A 16,646-nucleotide genomic window follows, 5' to 3' on the forward strand; every position below is an offset into this window, starting at 1 on the left:
AGTTTCATATTATAAGATATGTTCTAATATGTGATTCAGAATCACCTACCAATTTGTGGACACAACTATAATGTTATTCATTTGTTGAGTATGCATTTTTTTTAGTTGAAGCGGTAGAATTTTATTGACATGATTAATCCTAATAGAATCTTTAAAAAGGACATCCGGATAAAGTTTGGGGTTCCAAAATAAATAGAAATCTTGCTTAAAAAATAAAGCCATCATAATCAATTGCTTATAAATTATGACCATTATTCACTTATTTCTTATTGTAAATATATCGTTGTATAAAAAAAAAAAAAACATGTTGATTTGCTAACTTAACCAATCCATGGGGGGCATCCATTTAAGCTCGCGTGGTCTTGACCTCACACGAATTGAGCAGGAGTATAAATAGGGGATCCTGTGGGAGGGGTAGGAAGGAAAGAGAGTGAGAAACACAACATTATTACGGAGGACATGAAGCAAGGTATTGTCCTCCAATGGATTTCTCTACTCTCCATTTTCACACTCTTTTCCTTGTCTCAGTCCTTCGACTACGGCGAAGCTCTCTCCAAGAGTCTCCTCTACTTTGAGTCCCAACGTTCCGGCCGCTTGCCCCACAACCAACGGGTCACCTGGCGTCACCATTCCGGCCTCAATGATGGCCTAGAACAAGGGGTCAGTCATCCATTTTATCATTACAACTCATCAATCATATTCAACATGTTAGTAGCTCAGTTGGTTAGCATTCATCAATCGTAATTATCGTTTAAATAAGGTGTATACGTGATTGGTGTGATGCATTTTGTTTGGCGTATGTATTCATGTATATTTTTCAGGTAGACTTGGTGGGAGGGTACTATGATGCTGGTGATAATGTGAAATTTGGTCTGCCAATGGCTTTTACAATAACAATGCTCTCCTGGGGTGTAATTGAGTACGGCAAACAAATGGAGGATGCTGGAGAGTACAATCATGCCTTAGAAGCTATCAAATGGGGGACTGATTATTTCATCAAGGCTCATACTCACCCAAATGTTTTGTGGGCTGAGGTAATAATGAAATAAAACTGTGGAAACATCTCACAGTCTGACTTGTTATTAGAATTTAAAATTAAAAGTGGTATAGATTCAGTTTGCAACATAATATTTCAAACCATCAATAACTTCGAGTCCTTCAATAAATTTATTGCGTATATGATTGTTAGGTTGGCGATGGATCTACTGATCACTACTGTTGGCAACGGCCGGAGGACATGACGACCTCTCGACAAGCCTACAAGGTCGATGAGAATCATCCCGGATCAGATATTGCCGGTGAGACTGCGGCCGCTACGGCAGCGGCTGCCGTTGTGTTTAGGAAAACCAACCCACATTACTCTGGCCTACTTCTACACCATGCACAACAGGTAACATATTTAATTAGTGTGATGCTGCCCTATATACAAAAATATACAAGGTTGATACACATCTATGCAAGGGTTGGTGTGCTGGTTACCAAAGTATAATGGCATTGGTCAAAATATGCACTTTCAAATATCTTTTACAAATTTATTCAATGTATTTAACATTAATAACTAATCAGGGAATTGGATTTGTTGGCAGTTGTTTGAATTTGGTGACAAATATAGAGGGAAGTATGATGAGAGTATTGAAGTGGTGAAAGGGCACTACACATCTTGGAGTGGTTACATGGATGAGTTGCTTTGGGCAGCTTTGTGGTTGTACAAAGCTACAAACAATGAGGATTATTTGAACTATGTTTTGAACAATGCTCAGTCTCTTGGGGGCACTACTTGGGCCATGAAAGAGTTCAGCTGGGATGTCAAGTATGCTGGTGTTCAAATCATTGCTTCAATGGTAACTAAACTTAACCTTTACTACGTTTATATACTACAAGAAAAACCGACAATAATTGCTAATATTAGTTGTACATTATGCTATAAACTGTGTACTAGTAGCAAATAGAGTGGGTAAAAAGCATATCAGTGGCTAATGGGTTGGCAAATAGTAGGGGTTTTACACAAGGCATTTTGTGAAAATAATCGATTGTCAATTTTTGTTGTATTGCTAATTCTTTTTTGCTAAAAGAAATTATAATAAGTTCATGTGCATAGATTTTCATGAACCAATTATGTATTGTGAGGCTCATAATGCAACAATACCTCACCGTAAATATTGCATCTAAGACTCCAGTTACTTACGCCGACGAGCTTCGGGATCCTTTATTATAGATGTGATTTACCATGTGCTTAGTAATATTTACAAATATTTAACTTGATGGTTTCAATTCCTTAACTCTCACAAACGTTTTCTTTTCTAGTTTCTAAGGGAAGAGAAGAACAAGCAACACATGCACATACTGCAACAGTACCGTTCTAAAGCAGAGTTTTACATGTGTGCTTGCCTTGACAAAAACGATGTAACCAACGTGCAACGCACCCCAGGAGGATTATTGTACATCCGCCAATGGAACAACATGCAATACGTTTCAAACGCAGCGTTTTTACTCACAATATACTCTGATTACATCCAAGCCTCTCATCACAATCTTACTTGCGACAAAGGACAGGTGGGCCCACAAGAAATCTTATCTTTTACCAAATCACAGGTTGATTACATTCTGGGGTCCAATCCAATGGGCATGAGCTACTTGGTTGAGTATGGACCAAAATACCCTCGAAGGCTGCATCACAGAGGAGCATCCGTTGATTCGTATAAGAAGAACAAGGGTTTCATTGGGTGCACTCAGGGGTACGATAACTGGTATGGGAGGCGGGGTCCAAACCCTAACGTGCTTGTTGGGGCACTGGTTGGTGGGCCTGATGGCAACGATGGATTCAGAGATGAAAGGTGGAATTACATGCAGACTGAGGCATGCACTTATAATACTGCAACATTAGTGGGAGTTCTTGCTAAATTGGATAGGTTAGAAGGTGATTATCTGTCTCCTAATCAACCATTAATAGCTTCAAGCTAGCTAGTTAATAAGATGTGTATGTATGAAAATGTCTTTCAATTGGCCTCATAGTTTTGATAAACAACTCAACATACAGTGCTATATCTATATATACAAAGAAGCAAATGATGGAACAATAATAGAAAATATGGAAATGACACAAGAATTCCAATAGCAATAATCATAAAGAAATTCACAACATCAATTATATATGAGATTAATATAAACAACTAGAGAGAAAGTTAGAAATACTAACAAAATTAGAGATTGAGGCCTGCATAAATGCAATATCTTAATGACAGAATTTCGTCCCCACTCTTGATTGTAGTTCGGTAGGCGTCTGTCTCACATGATTCAACAATCTATAATCCGAAGTCAAAGCACTTCAATCTTCGAACTTTGGCGAAATTTATATATTCCGTACTCTCAAGACATGACTCAATAGACAAACGAAGAATGAGAGAAATAGAGCGGGGAAACCCTATTTCTCAAGAGTAAGAATTAACTTTTTTTTTCTTCTATTCTTAATGATAATGGTTTTATGAGTTTATATAGAACCCAAGTACTTCTTGTTAAAGAGATGTAACTTTTCATCTATAAGTATACATCATTTGACAAGGGAATGCACCTAAATAACATAACCTTTCTAAGAAATATGGTTAACACTATTTTTCATTCAATTATTAAAATTATATATTACAATATTTTATACTATAATATATAATTTCTAACAATCCCCCACATGAATGAAAAATCAGGAAGAATTTGAGAGTATACAGGCGGACAAGAGATGCATCGGGAGAGGTGTCTTTTGGACTTGAACCTACCCTAGTGAATACTTATTGGATTTACTTGGTGATGCAGTGGATGTGGAAGATCTTGAACTGTTCACCACAACAGTAAACCAAGACAATAAGCAACACACATCTCTTATCCTAATATATTACAATTCATACGGTTATGTTCATTTTGGTCCTGAACAAATCCCGGATTCATGAGAGCTTTAAAGAATTTAGCCATCTCATACTCATAGAAGCGCCCCAATTCTACTCTCATATAGGTGACCACTGATTAAGAATAGTCTGCTCTATTCCTCTTATTTATAAGATATCACTGTCATTATAAGTATAAATATACACCCTAAAACTTCTGCAGACAACACACTTCTTCCATCATAGGAATGACGTATATAGTGTTTAACTTCTTTGAATCATGCCCAACCAGTTTGCCTATTGAACTTAGACCATGGGATCTCCAATCAACTAAGTTAGGTTTCCGCCTGGCTGATTGATTAGTTATGTTAGCTTTAGCCTCATTCCCCTCGATGATCAACTTACTCTCTAGTCAATCCTTTAATATTGGATCCACGAGGTTGACTTTCACTATGTTGTTATGAAATCATATTTCATATGAGAGTAGTCGTTTGAAATGTCAAGTCCTCAAAATTATATTAGGACTTAATTACTAAGTGTTTGGCTAACACTTGGGTAAACTCCCCCACATTTAAGGTATTTGTCAGAAGGTCTCTAACCTTGCCATACCTTAAACAATTACTCATTACAAGAGATGACATCTTAAATGTCATTCAATTAGCAAATTACTTCTAACAAACCCCAAGTGTTCTTTCATAATTGTGGTTGTTTTAATGCTATCACTCAATTGATCATTTTTTTTCCGTACTTTAAGTAGGAAGCAATGAAGACTATATCTTCTTATAATCAGGGCCTTAATGCCTCACTAGCAGTTTTTGGAAAAGCACCTATTGGCTTTCATCCTTTAGCTTATAAGATTTCAAAATTGCCACGGGTCTCAAATCCCCACACAAGAATGTTATCTCACTTTTTGCCTTGGCCCCCACAATTCAATCGTCATCCTTCCAAAACAATGTTAATTAATTCATCTCAAATGAATTCTGGATTTCTCAAGTAACTTATACTCTTGACTTATGGCAACACCCGATTTTTAGTTGCCATGAAATAACTTGTCTTGACAGAAGCATTAGGCCATAATCATTCTTGCACTACAAGGTTACATCTCTGTGGTTTATGGCACCGCGTTCTAGTGCCTTCTGCTAGGTGGTGCATCCTTTTAACAACCTCAAACATCATCTGGTGATAGAGGAAATACATTAAAAAACCTCCAGGCCCTCATGCCCATTCGATTTTACTAATATTGTATCTTTCTCATGATCAACAACTTGGACAAATGCAAGCACTACATGCTTCTCAAATATTCTTGCACAAATTCAAGTATTTATGCGTATGCCATGCTTATCCTTACCTGAAATGTACTGGAAACAAGTGGCATAGTATCAATCAAACTAAAATTTAAACTTCTAAACTTGCCACCACAAGTACAATACTGCTTGGCAACATATACATCCATTCCACCACCAAATGCCTTTTCATGGAATTTTGTGTTGTAAAAACATCACCCTGGCATATCAAGCCCATATATGGCTTCGTTAAATCATATGGAATGTTTTGCATCTTCCCTATCAAGACATGATTTGTCTGGGCATGAAGCCATTCCATCTTCCATTTTAAATAATGGGATTCTATCCATCAATTCAAATTCATTCCTTTTTGAAAAAACAAAAGGAACTGATCATTTCATGAACTGGTATATCATTGTAACCGTTCTACATTTGTAGATAAACCAAATTTTTTAATAAGCCATTTCACAACATCTAAGGCCTTTCTTTTACCAAATTGAGACAACTAATATTAGATCTAATGCTACTCAATCTAGTTGTTAATTGAATGAAACAAACATTTCTTCACAACAAAGATAATGTGGTTGTAATGATAGCACAAACTCAATAAGCTGGAGAATAACTTATGATATAACGGATTTTAGATTCAACTCAAACTTCCAAGATTTTGGTTGGTCTTTGTTCTTCTTGTGCTTCCTCACTGATTTGGCCTTCGTGTATTTGATTTGAGCGAATTAATATGTCTTAATTTTTTATGTCAGTTACTGACCATTTTGTACCAACTTATGAGAATGTAAATGCGAAAATAGGTGGAGTTTTTACCTAGTGGCGGAAATTGACCATGTTTATGATTTGTGAAGTGGGTTTGATCCTAACCAATTCTCCTCCCTCTTAACTGCTAACTGTTTAACCCACTAATGCAATCTTTCTAGACAAAAATGAAAAGAACGTCGTCATGCAGCAGAGCAGCATGATAAACCATATGTAGGGATTTCAACCAAACGAGACCTTAATGTTTTTGAGTTTCTTTAGCATTTTATTTTATTTCTTATTCAAACGTCTCCGCACTAAGAGCTCCCGGCGACGATAGAGGAACCAATCGCCTGCCGCCGCGGGGTGGCTTTCGGTTTTCTAATTTCAATTATTTTTCAATTAAATTATATAACAGGAATTTGAATAGAATGTATTTGAGGATAGGGATGAAACTGGTTAAAGAGATTATGGTTTTGTTTTAAAAACACACACACACACACACACACACACACACACACACAACTGCATTTATCAAGTGGATTAGAACTTGGAAGAGGTTCAACCACAATTGCAATTGCAACCAAAGAAAACAAGTCTTGAATTGTTAAAGATTACAAATTAACCAAACAAATTATTAACCTTAAAAAACAAAACATATTCTTCTAGTCCAAATCAAATCAAATCTTGCTTCAATCTCTTCCTTCAAATCAAATCAAATCTTGCTTCAATCTCTTCCTTCCTTAAGCCCTCTCTCTCTGGATTCTCCTGGCAAGTTCGACATCCTTGGGCATGATCGTGACGCGCTTGGCATGAATGGCGCACAGGTTACTGTCCTCAAACAACCCAACAAGGTACGCCTCCGCAGCCTCCTGCAGTGCAAACACAGCGTGGCTCTGGAAACGAAGATCCGTCTTGAAGTCCTGCGCTATCTCACGAACCAGCCTCTGGAACGGCAGCTTCCTGATCAGAAGCTCTGTGCTCTTCTGGTACTTGCGGATTTCACGGAGAGCGACGGTTCCAGGGCGGTATCTGTGCGGCTTCTTCACGCCTCCGGTGGTTGGGGTTGCTTTCCTATATATCGTGGCCGCAAGTTGCTTCCTTGGAGCCTTGCCTCCGGTGGACTTGCGAGCAGTTTGCTTTGTACGGGCCATCTCGAAAACCGAAATTAGGTTTGGAGAAGATAGGAGATTCTGTTCTCATAAACTTAGGTCGCACCTGTCGCTGTGTTTCGTCCGTGCGTAAACTATATATAGTGCTCAAAGAGGCGGTGGAGTTGTGGGTCGCCTGGTTTCACATTTACATTTTTGTCTCGCTTTCTGATCAGATGGTCATTATATCCGCTTATTGTGTTTTTTACGACCCTTAATTAACGAATGGGATGTCATCTTTTGCCTGTGCCACGGATTGTGAAACTAAAACAGGCCTCCTATTGGTCCAACCTTTCCATGCACCCTCCCCATCCAACCCAAGTTTAACAAGACTCCACGTGGTTTAAAAGCGAATTGGGTTGTTGGATTCTTTGGATGTTCTAGATTCATCTCCAAGGTAATAAGATACAGCGCTTTCGTATTAGATGGATGTGTCAATGTGACGAGGAAAGCATGAAGGGCTGGGATGATGAGAGAGAGCTATTGTGTTCATAGAAGATCATCCTACATCTGCAGGAACGAGTAATTTCGGCTGATGACACGGGTCGAAATTGCAGGGAGGTGTAAATAGGAAATGCTTGATCTTCATATCAATGTAGATGAAGAAGAATTTTTCCAGATTCCGTCAGTACCATTTTGTGTCTTTCGTTGTGCGTCTCTAAGGACTCTACTGTTGCACCTTCAGTTCTGTAGTTCCTAATAAGCCCTCCACATTTTCCTCTAGTCTGGAATGCTTGGACTTGGGATATGTCGAGACAAGAAAGGGGTTTCTCAAAATGGTTGTCATCTTCCTTCAAATGCTTCTATGAAGATCACTTCTGCAGTACCTGAATCCGGAGAAATGTACGTGTGCACTTCCCCTAAATCCGGGGAAATGTATTTGTTTAAAAAGAGTTGATCTTCTTATGGTACGTGAAGTAGATGACGCTGGGAGCTTGGTTGAGGTTCTTCGCAGTATATGCAGGGTTAAACATCTTACTCTAAACCAACAGATTGCCATGGTAAAACGAAATTACTCTTGTAGCTCATTTTTTTACTTTTGGAAAAATATTTAGTATTTTAGGTGGACTATCATCGATCTCTAACTGCATAACAATCAAAGTTGGGTAATTCATGTACCTTAAGGAAGAATAAATTCATGTTTATGCTTTTAGTTTGGTTTGAAATGTTTGTCGGGAATGCTTTGCAAAACTTTGAGAGCTTAAGGAAACTGACAAACATGGTTGAACTGTAAACCATAATGATTAAGAATCATTCAATCGACTGGATTTACCAAAATATAACTATACCATTCGAATTGATTTTTGGGTTTCTTCCTTATTCTATTAAGTTTTGTGTTTATAACTTGTATGTTCTGGCTAAGGGAGGTTCCATGCCAGCACCAGAGAATGTTTCTTATTTGTGTTTGCAGATTATCTGTTTCGTGATAACCTAGTCCCGGCAGTGGTATCTCTTTTTAGATTATTGCCTAATTTGAGTACTTTGGAGATAATATCTTCGGATGGTGGGAAGCCGACGCAAGTATAAGTCTGAACTTCCTCCCTCCCTCCCTTTCTGGAATCAGATGTAAATGATTAACTAAAGACATCTAATGTTATAAGGATGGTAAATATAAAAGCAAGAGGATGTCCAAAGGCAGGGTTGTGTTTGAGGAATCATAATGTACTACTAGTTGACCCTGGAGTGGACACGGCTTATCGCTTATGTGTGAACCATTTCCAGAAATCTCGTGGTTCCTCCCCATCAGTTTGACAAGCCTGGCTCAGAAATCTATGTATACAACTGGTTATACCCCAGAGTTAATTTTCCCTACTCACGCCATTTAAATCGTCCAAAAACACAAAGGCAAGAAACTGTAACTTTAAGGAAGGTGGCGTACATTGCATGGTGTGCTGAAGGAAGATTCCAGTACGAAAGTAGGGCGGCAATTCCGAACAGACATGATAACATGACTAAACTCAATTAACGTACTCACATAAGTTTTCTATTTTTATGGATATTTTGCAATTGATTTACATGTTGATCACAACAGGAATACGAGATAAGATATAAGCAGTAACTCGAACACGACCTGCTTGCCACCTACATGACACATCCCAACCGGAGTCGAGGCATGCTGGCCGTCACCCGAAGGTGATGTAATCAAAGTGTGAATGATGTAAAAATGTTAATAAATTAAAACCGAAACTAGAACTTATTTAACTAATAAAGTGAGTGCACAGTAGTGGGTAGAACCCATAAACTACATAGATAACAAATAGTGCAATTGAAACTAGAAAAGTACTTAGTACACAACTGGAAATAGTTCCTACATTAAATAGAGATATGTTAGAATCGTCGGGGGATCCTCGTGTGCCACATAGTAGGTCAGCTATCTAGGACTTGGAGGGGCGAAAAATAGAAGGGTGAGTAGGCACAAAAATAAAGAGTCGGGGTTACTTTGCGCATCCTGCAAGGTGATGTGATTGACTCATGTATACTTATAATCTTTGATTCCATAATTAAATAATGTTATAAGAAATGTTGCCCTGTTGTGAAATGCCATGCGCAAGTAAGTTTATTATTTTGATTAGAATTATTGCATCATTATGGCATGGTTATATTCATGTAGTCTACTAATCATTGTTGCACCCCGGAATTAGTGCTCGGCTCGGGTTAGGGCCAGTCCTTCACGTGTATGTTCACCTCCGCACAACATGCTCGCCTTGGATCCAAGTAGATGCCAGTCCTGTCATATAGGTCGCATTAGGCGACTCCGACTCGTAGGTGACTGCGATTATCGCCAACGTGATTGTAGCACTAGAGCGTATATTATGATTACACCTAGTCCTATCATACAGGTCGTATTAGCGACTTCGACTCGTGTGCTAACATAGATTGATGAGCAATAGGTTCAGTTGTACAGATCGCATTAGTCGACTTCGACTGGTGTGCTAGCATAGGTTGTTGAGCACCTGATTTTACTTATATTATTGTTGAGATTTGTGATTTTGGGATGTCATGCCTTATTTACGTTTTGCAGACTATGGTAAGTATTTTCATACTATACGTAGTATGTGTATTTTGGAAACTATACATGTTTTACGTCGAGAGTTATGACATTTTCAAAGGTTTTTATTAAAACTTTATTTTCAGGCCCACTTACCCTTATTTTTCGCCCTTCTAGGTTTTAGTAGCTGAGCTTTCATATCAACAAGGATTCTTGGCAAATCTTAGGGTAGACGGTTACCTTCGATGGTATAATTCTCACCCTATTTTACTGTAATGTATTTATGCTTTGTCATCATGTGTGAAATGGGTTCATTCCCACTTACAGTGCACTCTTGTATTTAGGCACTTTTAGGTTCAAATTTATTAACATTTCCACCATACTACACTTTAGGCTTCGTCACCTTCTAGGTGCCGGCTATCACAGCTCGATTCGGAGTCTAAGTGGACATTCCAGGTCAAGGTGTGTCATACATATATATAGCAAGTTGAGAAACAAAATGCACTCGTTATTTCTAGGTTTTTGTTTTAGGTTTAACAAGAGATTTTTCATTGTGACCAGAACACAAAGTGGTACACCACGTATCACTATGTAAATGATGAGATATGTGTGTTAAAAAATTAATTACTTAAAAATAAAAATTTTCACCACTTATATAAAAACACGTAGTGTACCACCTGTGTTCCGGTCACATTGAAAAATTTCTCAAGTTTAACTTCCCAACCTTTTGGGTTGATTTTATACGCATCTCAATTTCTTAAATAGAAAAGTAGATTTTAATTCATAAATAAGATGAAGTTTAGAAAAATGTCTTATAGAAGATTAAAAATTGATTTTAGTCCCTAGACTCTATTTAATGCCAGCATATGTATTTAATGTCTTTCTTTTTTACTTGTAATTTTATGGTGTTCAAATTAAATTTTATGAAAATATTATCAATTTTAATTCTTATTATGGTAAGTAACTTATATAAGAAAATATTTCGTAGATATTTTTCGGTACACTTATGTTTTTAGACCTGGCATTTGTGTCGTGTTTTCTGTGTTTGTGTTGTTTTTGTGTCATATCCGATATCTTAAAGGGTTGTGTCGTGTAACACCCGTTAAAATAAACGGGTAAAATAACCTGACCCGAAATCGACCCTATAATATTAACAGGTATTATGACCCGACCCGTTACCTGTTAAGAAAAATATATTTTAAACCAATAAATAATCAAATGAAAAATGTAATACTAAATAAGTATATACATACCATAATGTCACATCCAAAACATAAAAACACATTTTTCTTTTAAGTATATTTTCGCTTACCTAAATTGATCAAATGGTAAAATTGGAAACTACTGGAATAGAGAAGGGGTTTTTTCGTCCAAAAAAGTTCTAATAATATAAGTGAAATAGAATCCAACGGTACAGATTAACTCTCATTTATCTTACGGCTGTTATTTAAGTAAAGTCTTTAATAGTTTTTTAATTAATGTAAAAATGTAAAAAATATAGAAAAAATATATAAAGGGTCGTAATGACAAAATTTACAACTTTCATGAAGAGCTTAACTTCGAAATTCGCCACTATAATCATATAAATCATATATCAAAATTTAACCGTTGATTGTTGTTTACATTTACGCTTCATTGTTCTCATCAAATTTTGTTTTTTTAGATTTTGTTTTTTGAAAACATGATCTATTAGATGATGTAGGAAGATGAATGGTTTGGATCGTTGATATTATATTCAGAGTTCTACAGTTAGTGAAAATATTGCTTGATGTTTATAAAGTTTCTACAAACTATATGACATCGACTCATATTTCAGTTAACCGTAAATATCGAAACGTGATATCAAAACTTTGAACCGTTCATCTTCTTACATCTGCCAGATGATCATGTTTCAAAACTCTGAACCGTTCATCTTCTTACATCTGCTAGATGATCATGTTTCAAAACTCTGAACCGTTCATCTTCTTACATCTGCCAGATGATCATGTTTTCAAAAAAAGAAAATTTGAAAAATGAAATTCAGTAAGAAGAATGAAGCGTAAATGACAATCGACGGTTAAATATAAATTTAAGGTTTATAGATTATAGTGTTGGATTTTGAAGCTGACCCCTTCATGAAAGTTGTAAAGCTTATCACTATAAGTGATTGAATTTTTTTTTTTTTTTTTTTTTTTTTTTTTTTTTTTTTTTTACATTTTTTTACACTTCTACAATAATTATTATTAATTTTGGCCTCAAATATAAAACATTATTCATGAGGGTTTAGGGCATTTTAAAAATCTAAACGATTATGTAAGTGTAACCATTATCTACTCGTGGAGGAATAATGATGAATCACGAGTGTTTATATATTCTTTCACTTATTTCATACTTGTATGTATGTCTTCTTAGTTCTTGCCTATACCAATACTTTTGGACAACAATATGTTAAGTAAAATTTATCCTAGTAATGATAATAAGGAACTCTCATAATAAAAATAAATAATGACTAATTTTTTTTTAAACTTATATAGAATAATAATAGAAAACTATATATTTAATACAGAATATATTGTATATATTAATATGGCTATCGTATTTTATACTAAATCTTTTAGTAATTAAACTTTAAAATTATCAAAATAATTTTTTTCTTAACGGGTTAAAATGGGTTACCCACGTGTTACCCGTGTGTATACCTGTTAAGAACCCATTATTAACGGGTTTTTAACAGGTCATTCGATAATGATCTGATTAGTTATTGTGTTGACCCGAAACCTGTTATTTTCGTGTCGTTTTCGTATCGTGTCAGAAACTGCTGGGTCTATATGTTTTTACATATTTTCTTATGTGCCACTAATTCACTACAATATATTTAGGTACGAACATTTCAGTACACTAGGTTAGTATAATATGTTTAGGTATGAACATTTTGGTGCACTAGTTTAGTATAATATATTTAGGTATCGACATTTTAGTACACTAGTTTAGTATCATATATTTAGGTACAGAATTTTGCGGTACACTTACGTTTTTGCATATTTTCTTATGTGCCACTAATTCACTACAATATATTTAGGTACAAACATCTCGGTACACTAATTTAGTAAGAGTGCTATTAAGCCCACCCCATTTGTGTTATTTCCACACCCACTATAAATTGATACTCTTAATGACAAATTTATCCTAGTATAATATGGCATTTAAAGGCCTAAAACCAACCAATCATGTCTTGCCACATAATTATTAGTTATATTGATTCTTTTTAAACAAATTATTAGTTATACTGATAAAAATAAAAAAAAAACTAAAATATCATAAATAAGAAAAAGAAAAAAATATCATGAACCCCACAAGCTTTCCTGGGGAAGGAAGTTCAGAAATTAAACTTATCAGGAAGAGGGTGAATTTGGACTTGATAAAGAAAAGCCTCGAGGCTCACAATAAAGCGCATATTGTGGAAGGTGTGATCAAGCTTCACCAGAGAGCAGAGCAAGTTAGTCTTCAAGACTATTATAATGTTGAGATAGATGAGGAGAGAAGCTCATAGTCCAGATTACATTAGGGTACTGACAGATCCGACACTTGTTGAACTCTGATCATATTTGGTGTTTTGGAACAATTTGGATACCTACCATATACTGAATTTGGAGGAATTTAATGTTAAGGAAAGCTAGTGCAGCACCAAACTATGAGTGATGCTCTTCCAATTTAATCACACTCTCTCTTGTGTGGTCTGAATTCAAATTGGAAACAATAGAAATTAGGTAGTCGAGCGGTTTTCGAGATGTGATGGTGTTGCGATGGTTGGCGATAGAGGAGGGGCGCTTGGTGTTGGGGATTTGGGGAGTCGATAGTGACAATTCTGTAAATTTTCTGGGGAGAGGGCTGCTACTGGTGATATTTGGAGTTCTTGGGTATTTTCATTTAGTGATATATATATATATATATATATATATATATATTTTTTTTTTTTTTTTTTAATTTGCAATTATTTTTTTAAAGCAAGAAAAAAAGGAATATGTAGGGTTATTTTAGAAATAATGGTGGGTGGGAAAAGAGTTGATGTATTTTTTCACTTTTTATGGTGAGTGTAAATATAAGGTAGGTGGCAAAATAAGACATTGGAGTGGGCATATCACCACTCTTTAGTAAAATATATTATGACACGGACATTTACGTACACTAATTAAAGGAAGTAAAATAAAATTAATGAATTAAATGTGTATAATAATTATAAATTTTAATGTAATGACATTAAATAAGATATATATTAAATATTAAAACAAAAATATAATATGAATTTGGATTAAGTACACATTAGAGGATTCAAATCAATATTCAATCTAACACCAAGTTTTTATTGAATTTTAATCTTCTTCAAGGATTAAAGTTAAAAAACCCCTTTCTTAAAACATTTTAAATAAGGAAAAATTACACACAAAGCATACTTTTAATACTTAATTTTATATTGAGACAACACTTTTTAAACTTTCAAGGAGAGATAAAAGTTAATACATGTGATAAATGACATTGACATCATTGCCTCCTTTTTTTTTATTTTTTATTTTTTTTAAATTTTAATTTTTAATTTTAATTTCTTTTCTCTAGAATGTAAGTTACACAAATACCCTATACAAATTGTTTATACTAAAAATTGCCATTAGCAGTTGGAGGATATGAAAGCGAGTCTGTAGTTAAAGGTCTCTTGCCTGGCAATTTGGTCATCCCATTTCTGCGTACATTCTTTATTTCAAGATCAAACATTTTTTCCTCAGTTATCTCATCGAATTAGAATTTTTTATGAATTTTGAAGGAAACAAACCGCCAATAAGACTTCCACCCACCCAACCCACTTTGCTCCGCCGTCGGCAAACCGTCAATAAAACTTCCCCCCCACCCAATCCACCACTCGCACTCCCATATCTCATTAGTCCTCACCCTGCCAAGCCCCTTTCTCTCTCCGTCTAAACTTCCACACTAGGTTCATATAAGAGGTTTTGATTCAAGTCACTACTTATCACCACCTTTCAAATTTTAAATGTGTTGGGAGACATCAAAACCAAGTTTGAAATGTGCAGCAAGACACGCTGTTTTAATTGGAATATCTTAATTGGTTTATAAAATTAAACTGTAAATTAGACAAAGAAAGAAAAATTAAGAAACGAAAATTGAAAGAAAAAAATGAGTTAGTTTGGTGGTGAAGGTGGAACCACTTTGGTTAAAGGTGGAGACTCTGTTGCAATCTTGCATGAAGACGGTGAAGGGTGATGGAGGTGAAAACAATGGGCCCAAAATGGATAGCTTTCCAGTTTTTCGTACTTTTATTTTACTTTTCTTAAAATGGCCCCGTATTGCAATTAAATGCTTTAAGTTGCGGAACAGGTGTCCAGCGACTTGTGCAGGACCCTCTATAGCAGTGAGTTTAGCTAGCAATTCTCTTTTTTACATTTACGGTGATGAAAACAAAATATTTATATTTACAGGTTATAATGATTATGCAAAAATGATCGAAGACATGTTGAACTAATTTTGCAAAAATAGTCGAAGACGGGTTGAACTGATTCTGCATAAAATGCAAAAATGATCGAAGACGAGTTGAACTAATTCTACAAAAATAGTCGAAGTGAGGTTGAACTGATTCTGCAAAAATGGTCGAGGGGTTAAACTGATTCAGCAAAAATGATTGAGGACGGGTTGAACTGATTCTACAAAAATAGTCGAAGACTGGTTGAACTGATTCTGCAAAAATGGTTGAGGGGTTGAACTGATTTTGCAAAAATGATTGAGGATGGGTTGAACTGATTTTGTAAAAATAGTCGAGGATGGGTTGAACTGGTTCTGCAAAAACGGTCGAGTAGAGGTTTAACTGATTCTGCAAAAATTGTCAGAACTAATTGACTTGATTCTGCAAAAATGGTCGAGGAGGAGTTGAATTGATTCTAGTAATAAAAGGATATAAACTGAATCTGCATATAGTTTCAAAATTGATTATGCAGAAATAGTCAAGGATAAGTTGAGTTTTTAGCACATATTAATTTTATTGGAGTTGTGAGGGTTAGTTTTTATTTACAACCATAAAGCCTTGAGGGTATGGTTGGTATTTTAAAATATTGTTTAAATATTTTTAGGCTGGGCTTTAGTAGTTTTTATGTTTTTTTCTTTCATTGATATGTTTAAAAACTAGTAGAGTTCATTGAAATATATTTGAATTTTTTGTCTCTCTATATAAAGCTCCCATAATAACGAAGCCAATGTTTTAAAAATTAAACATCCATGAAATCACAAGCATTAAGTGGATGTTATTATAGCGAAAACAAATATTGAAGCTAATTTTCACTCATGGTGATCTTTTAAGATCTAAGTTCCTAAACCAACCCCTTTTAGCCAACAAAATTGCTTGACAAATCGATTTAGTTATTCAGCCAAGTTGCACGCACCTAAAATTGCCCACTTTAATATTTGTCCGTGACCTAGTAAATGTATGATGATTTTCAAAATGTATGATAGTTATGTGAAACATTTTAAACGATTTTCAATTTAGGATCAATTTGAAATCACAGTTTTCGTACTTGAACCCTTTTTTGTCGTTTAACCCGTCGTTTTATTGCTCAAATTATAG

At 35.4% G+C, this 16,646-nt stretch overlaps 2 protein-coding genes across 2 annotated transcripts; one reads left to right on the forward strand and one right to left on the reverse strand.

Annotated features, from left to right (window-relative positions):
• Positions 1-444: 444 nt before the first annotated feature.
• LOC137716472 (endoglucanase 11-like) lies at positions 445-2,961 on the forward strand. The gene is made up of 5 exons (XM_068455932.1): positions 445-660; positions 822-1,034; positions 1,190-1,390; positions 1,587-1,841; positions 2,305-2,961. The coding sequence occupies exons 1-5, from the start codon at positions 460-462 to the stop codon at positions 2,959-2,961; spliced, it is 1,527 nt and encodes a 508-aa protein (XP_068312033.1). The 5' UTR covers positions 445-459.
• Positions 2,962-6,617: 3,656 nt separating this feature from the next.
• On the reverse strand, positions 6,618-7,059 carry LOC137714085 (histone H3.3-like). The gene has a single exon (XM_068453374.1). The coding sequence runs from the start codon at positions 7,057-7,059 to the stop codon at positions 6,649-6,651; it is 411 nt and encodes a 136-aa protein (XP_068309475.1). The 3' UTR covers positions 6,618-6,648.
• Between the last annotated feature and the right edge of the window lie 9,587 nt (positions 7,060-16,646).

Source organism: Pyrus communis, chromosome 14, assembly GCF_963583255.1.
Source record: "Pyrus communis chromosome 14, drPyrComm1.1, whole genome shotgun sequence".
NCBI classification, from domain to species: Eukaryota; Viridiplantae; Streptophyta; class Magnoliopsida; order Rosales; family Rosaceae; genus Pyrus; species Pyrus communis.

Excerpts from the sequence above, each read along its gene's own strand:
- LOC137716472 (XM_068455932.1), top strand. The coding sequence starts at position 460 with ATGAAGCAAGGTATTGTCCTCCAATGGATTTCTCTACTCTCCATTTTC. Across the intron at positions 1,391-1,586 it reads TTCTACACCATGCACAACAG|TTGTTTGAATTTGGTGACAA; the intron begins GTAACATATTTA and ends ATTTGTTGGCAG. Across the intron at positions 1,842-2,304 it reads TTCAAATCATTGCTTCAATG|TTTCTAAGGGAAGAGAAGAA; the intron begins GTAACTAAACTT and ends TTTCTTTTCTAG.
- LOC137714085 (XM_068453374.1), bottom strand. The coding sequence starts at position 7,059 with ATGGCCCGTACAAAGCAAACTGCTCGCAAGTCCACCGGAGGCAAGGCT.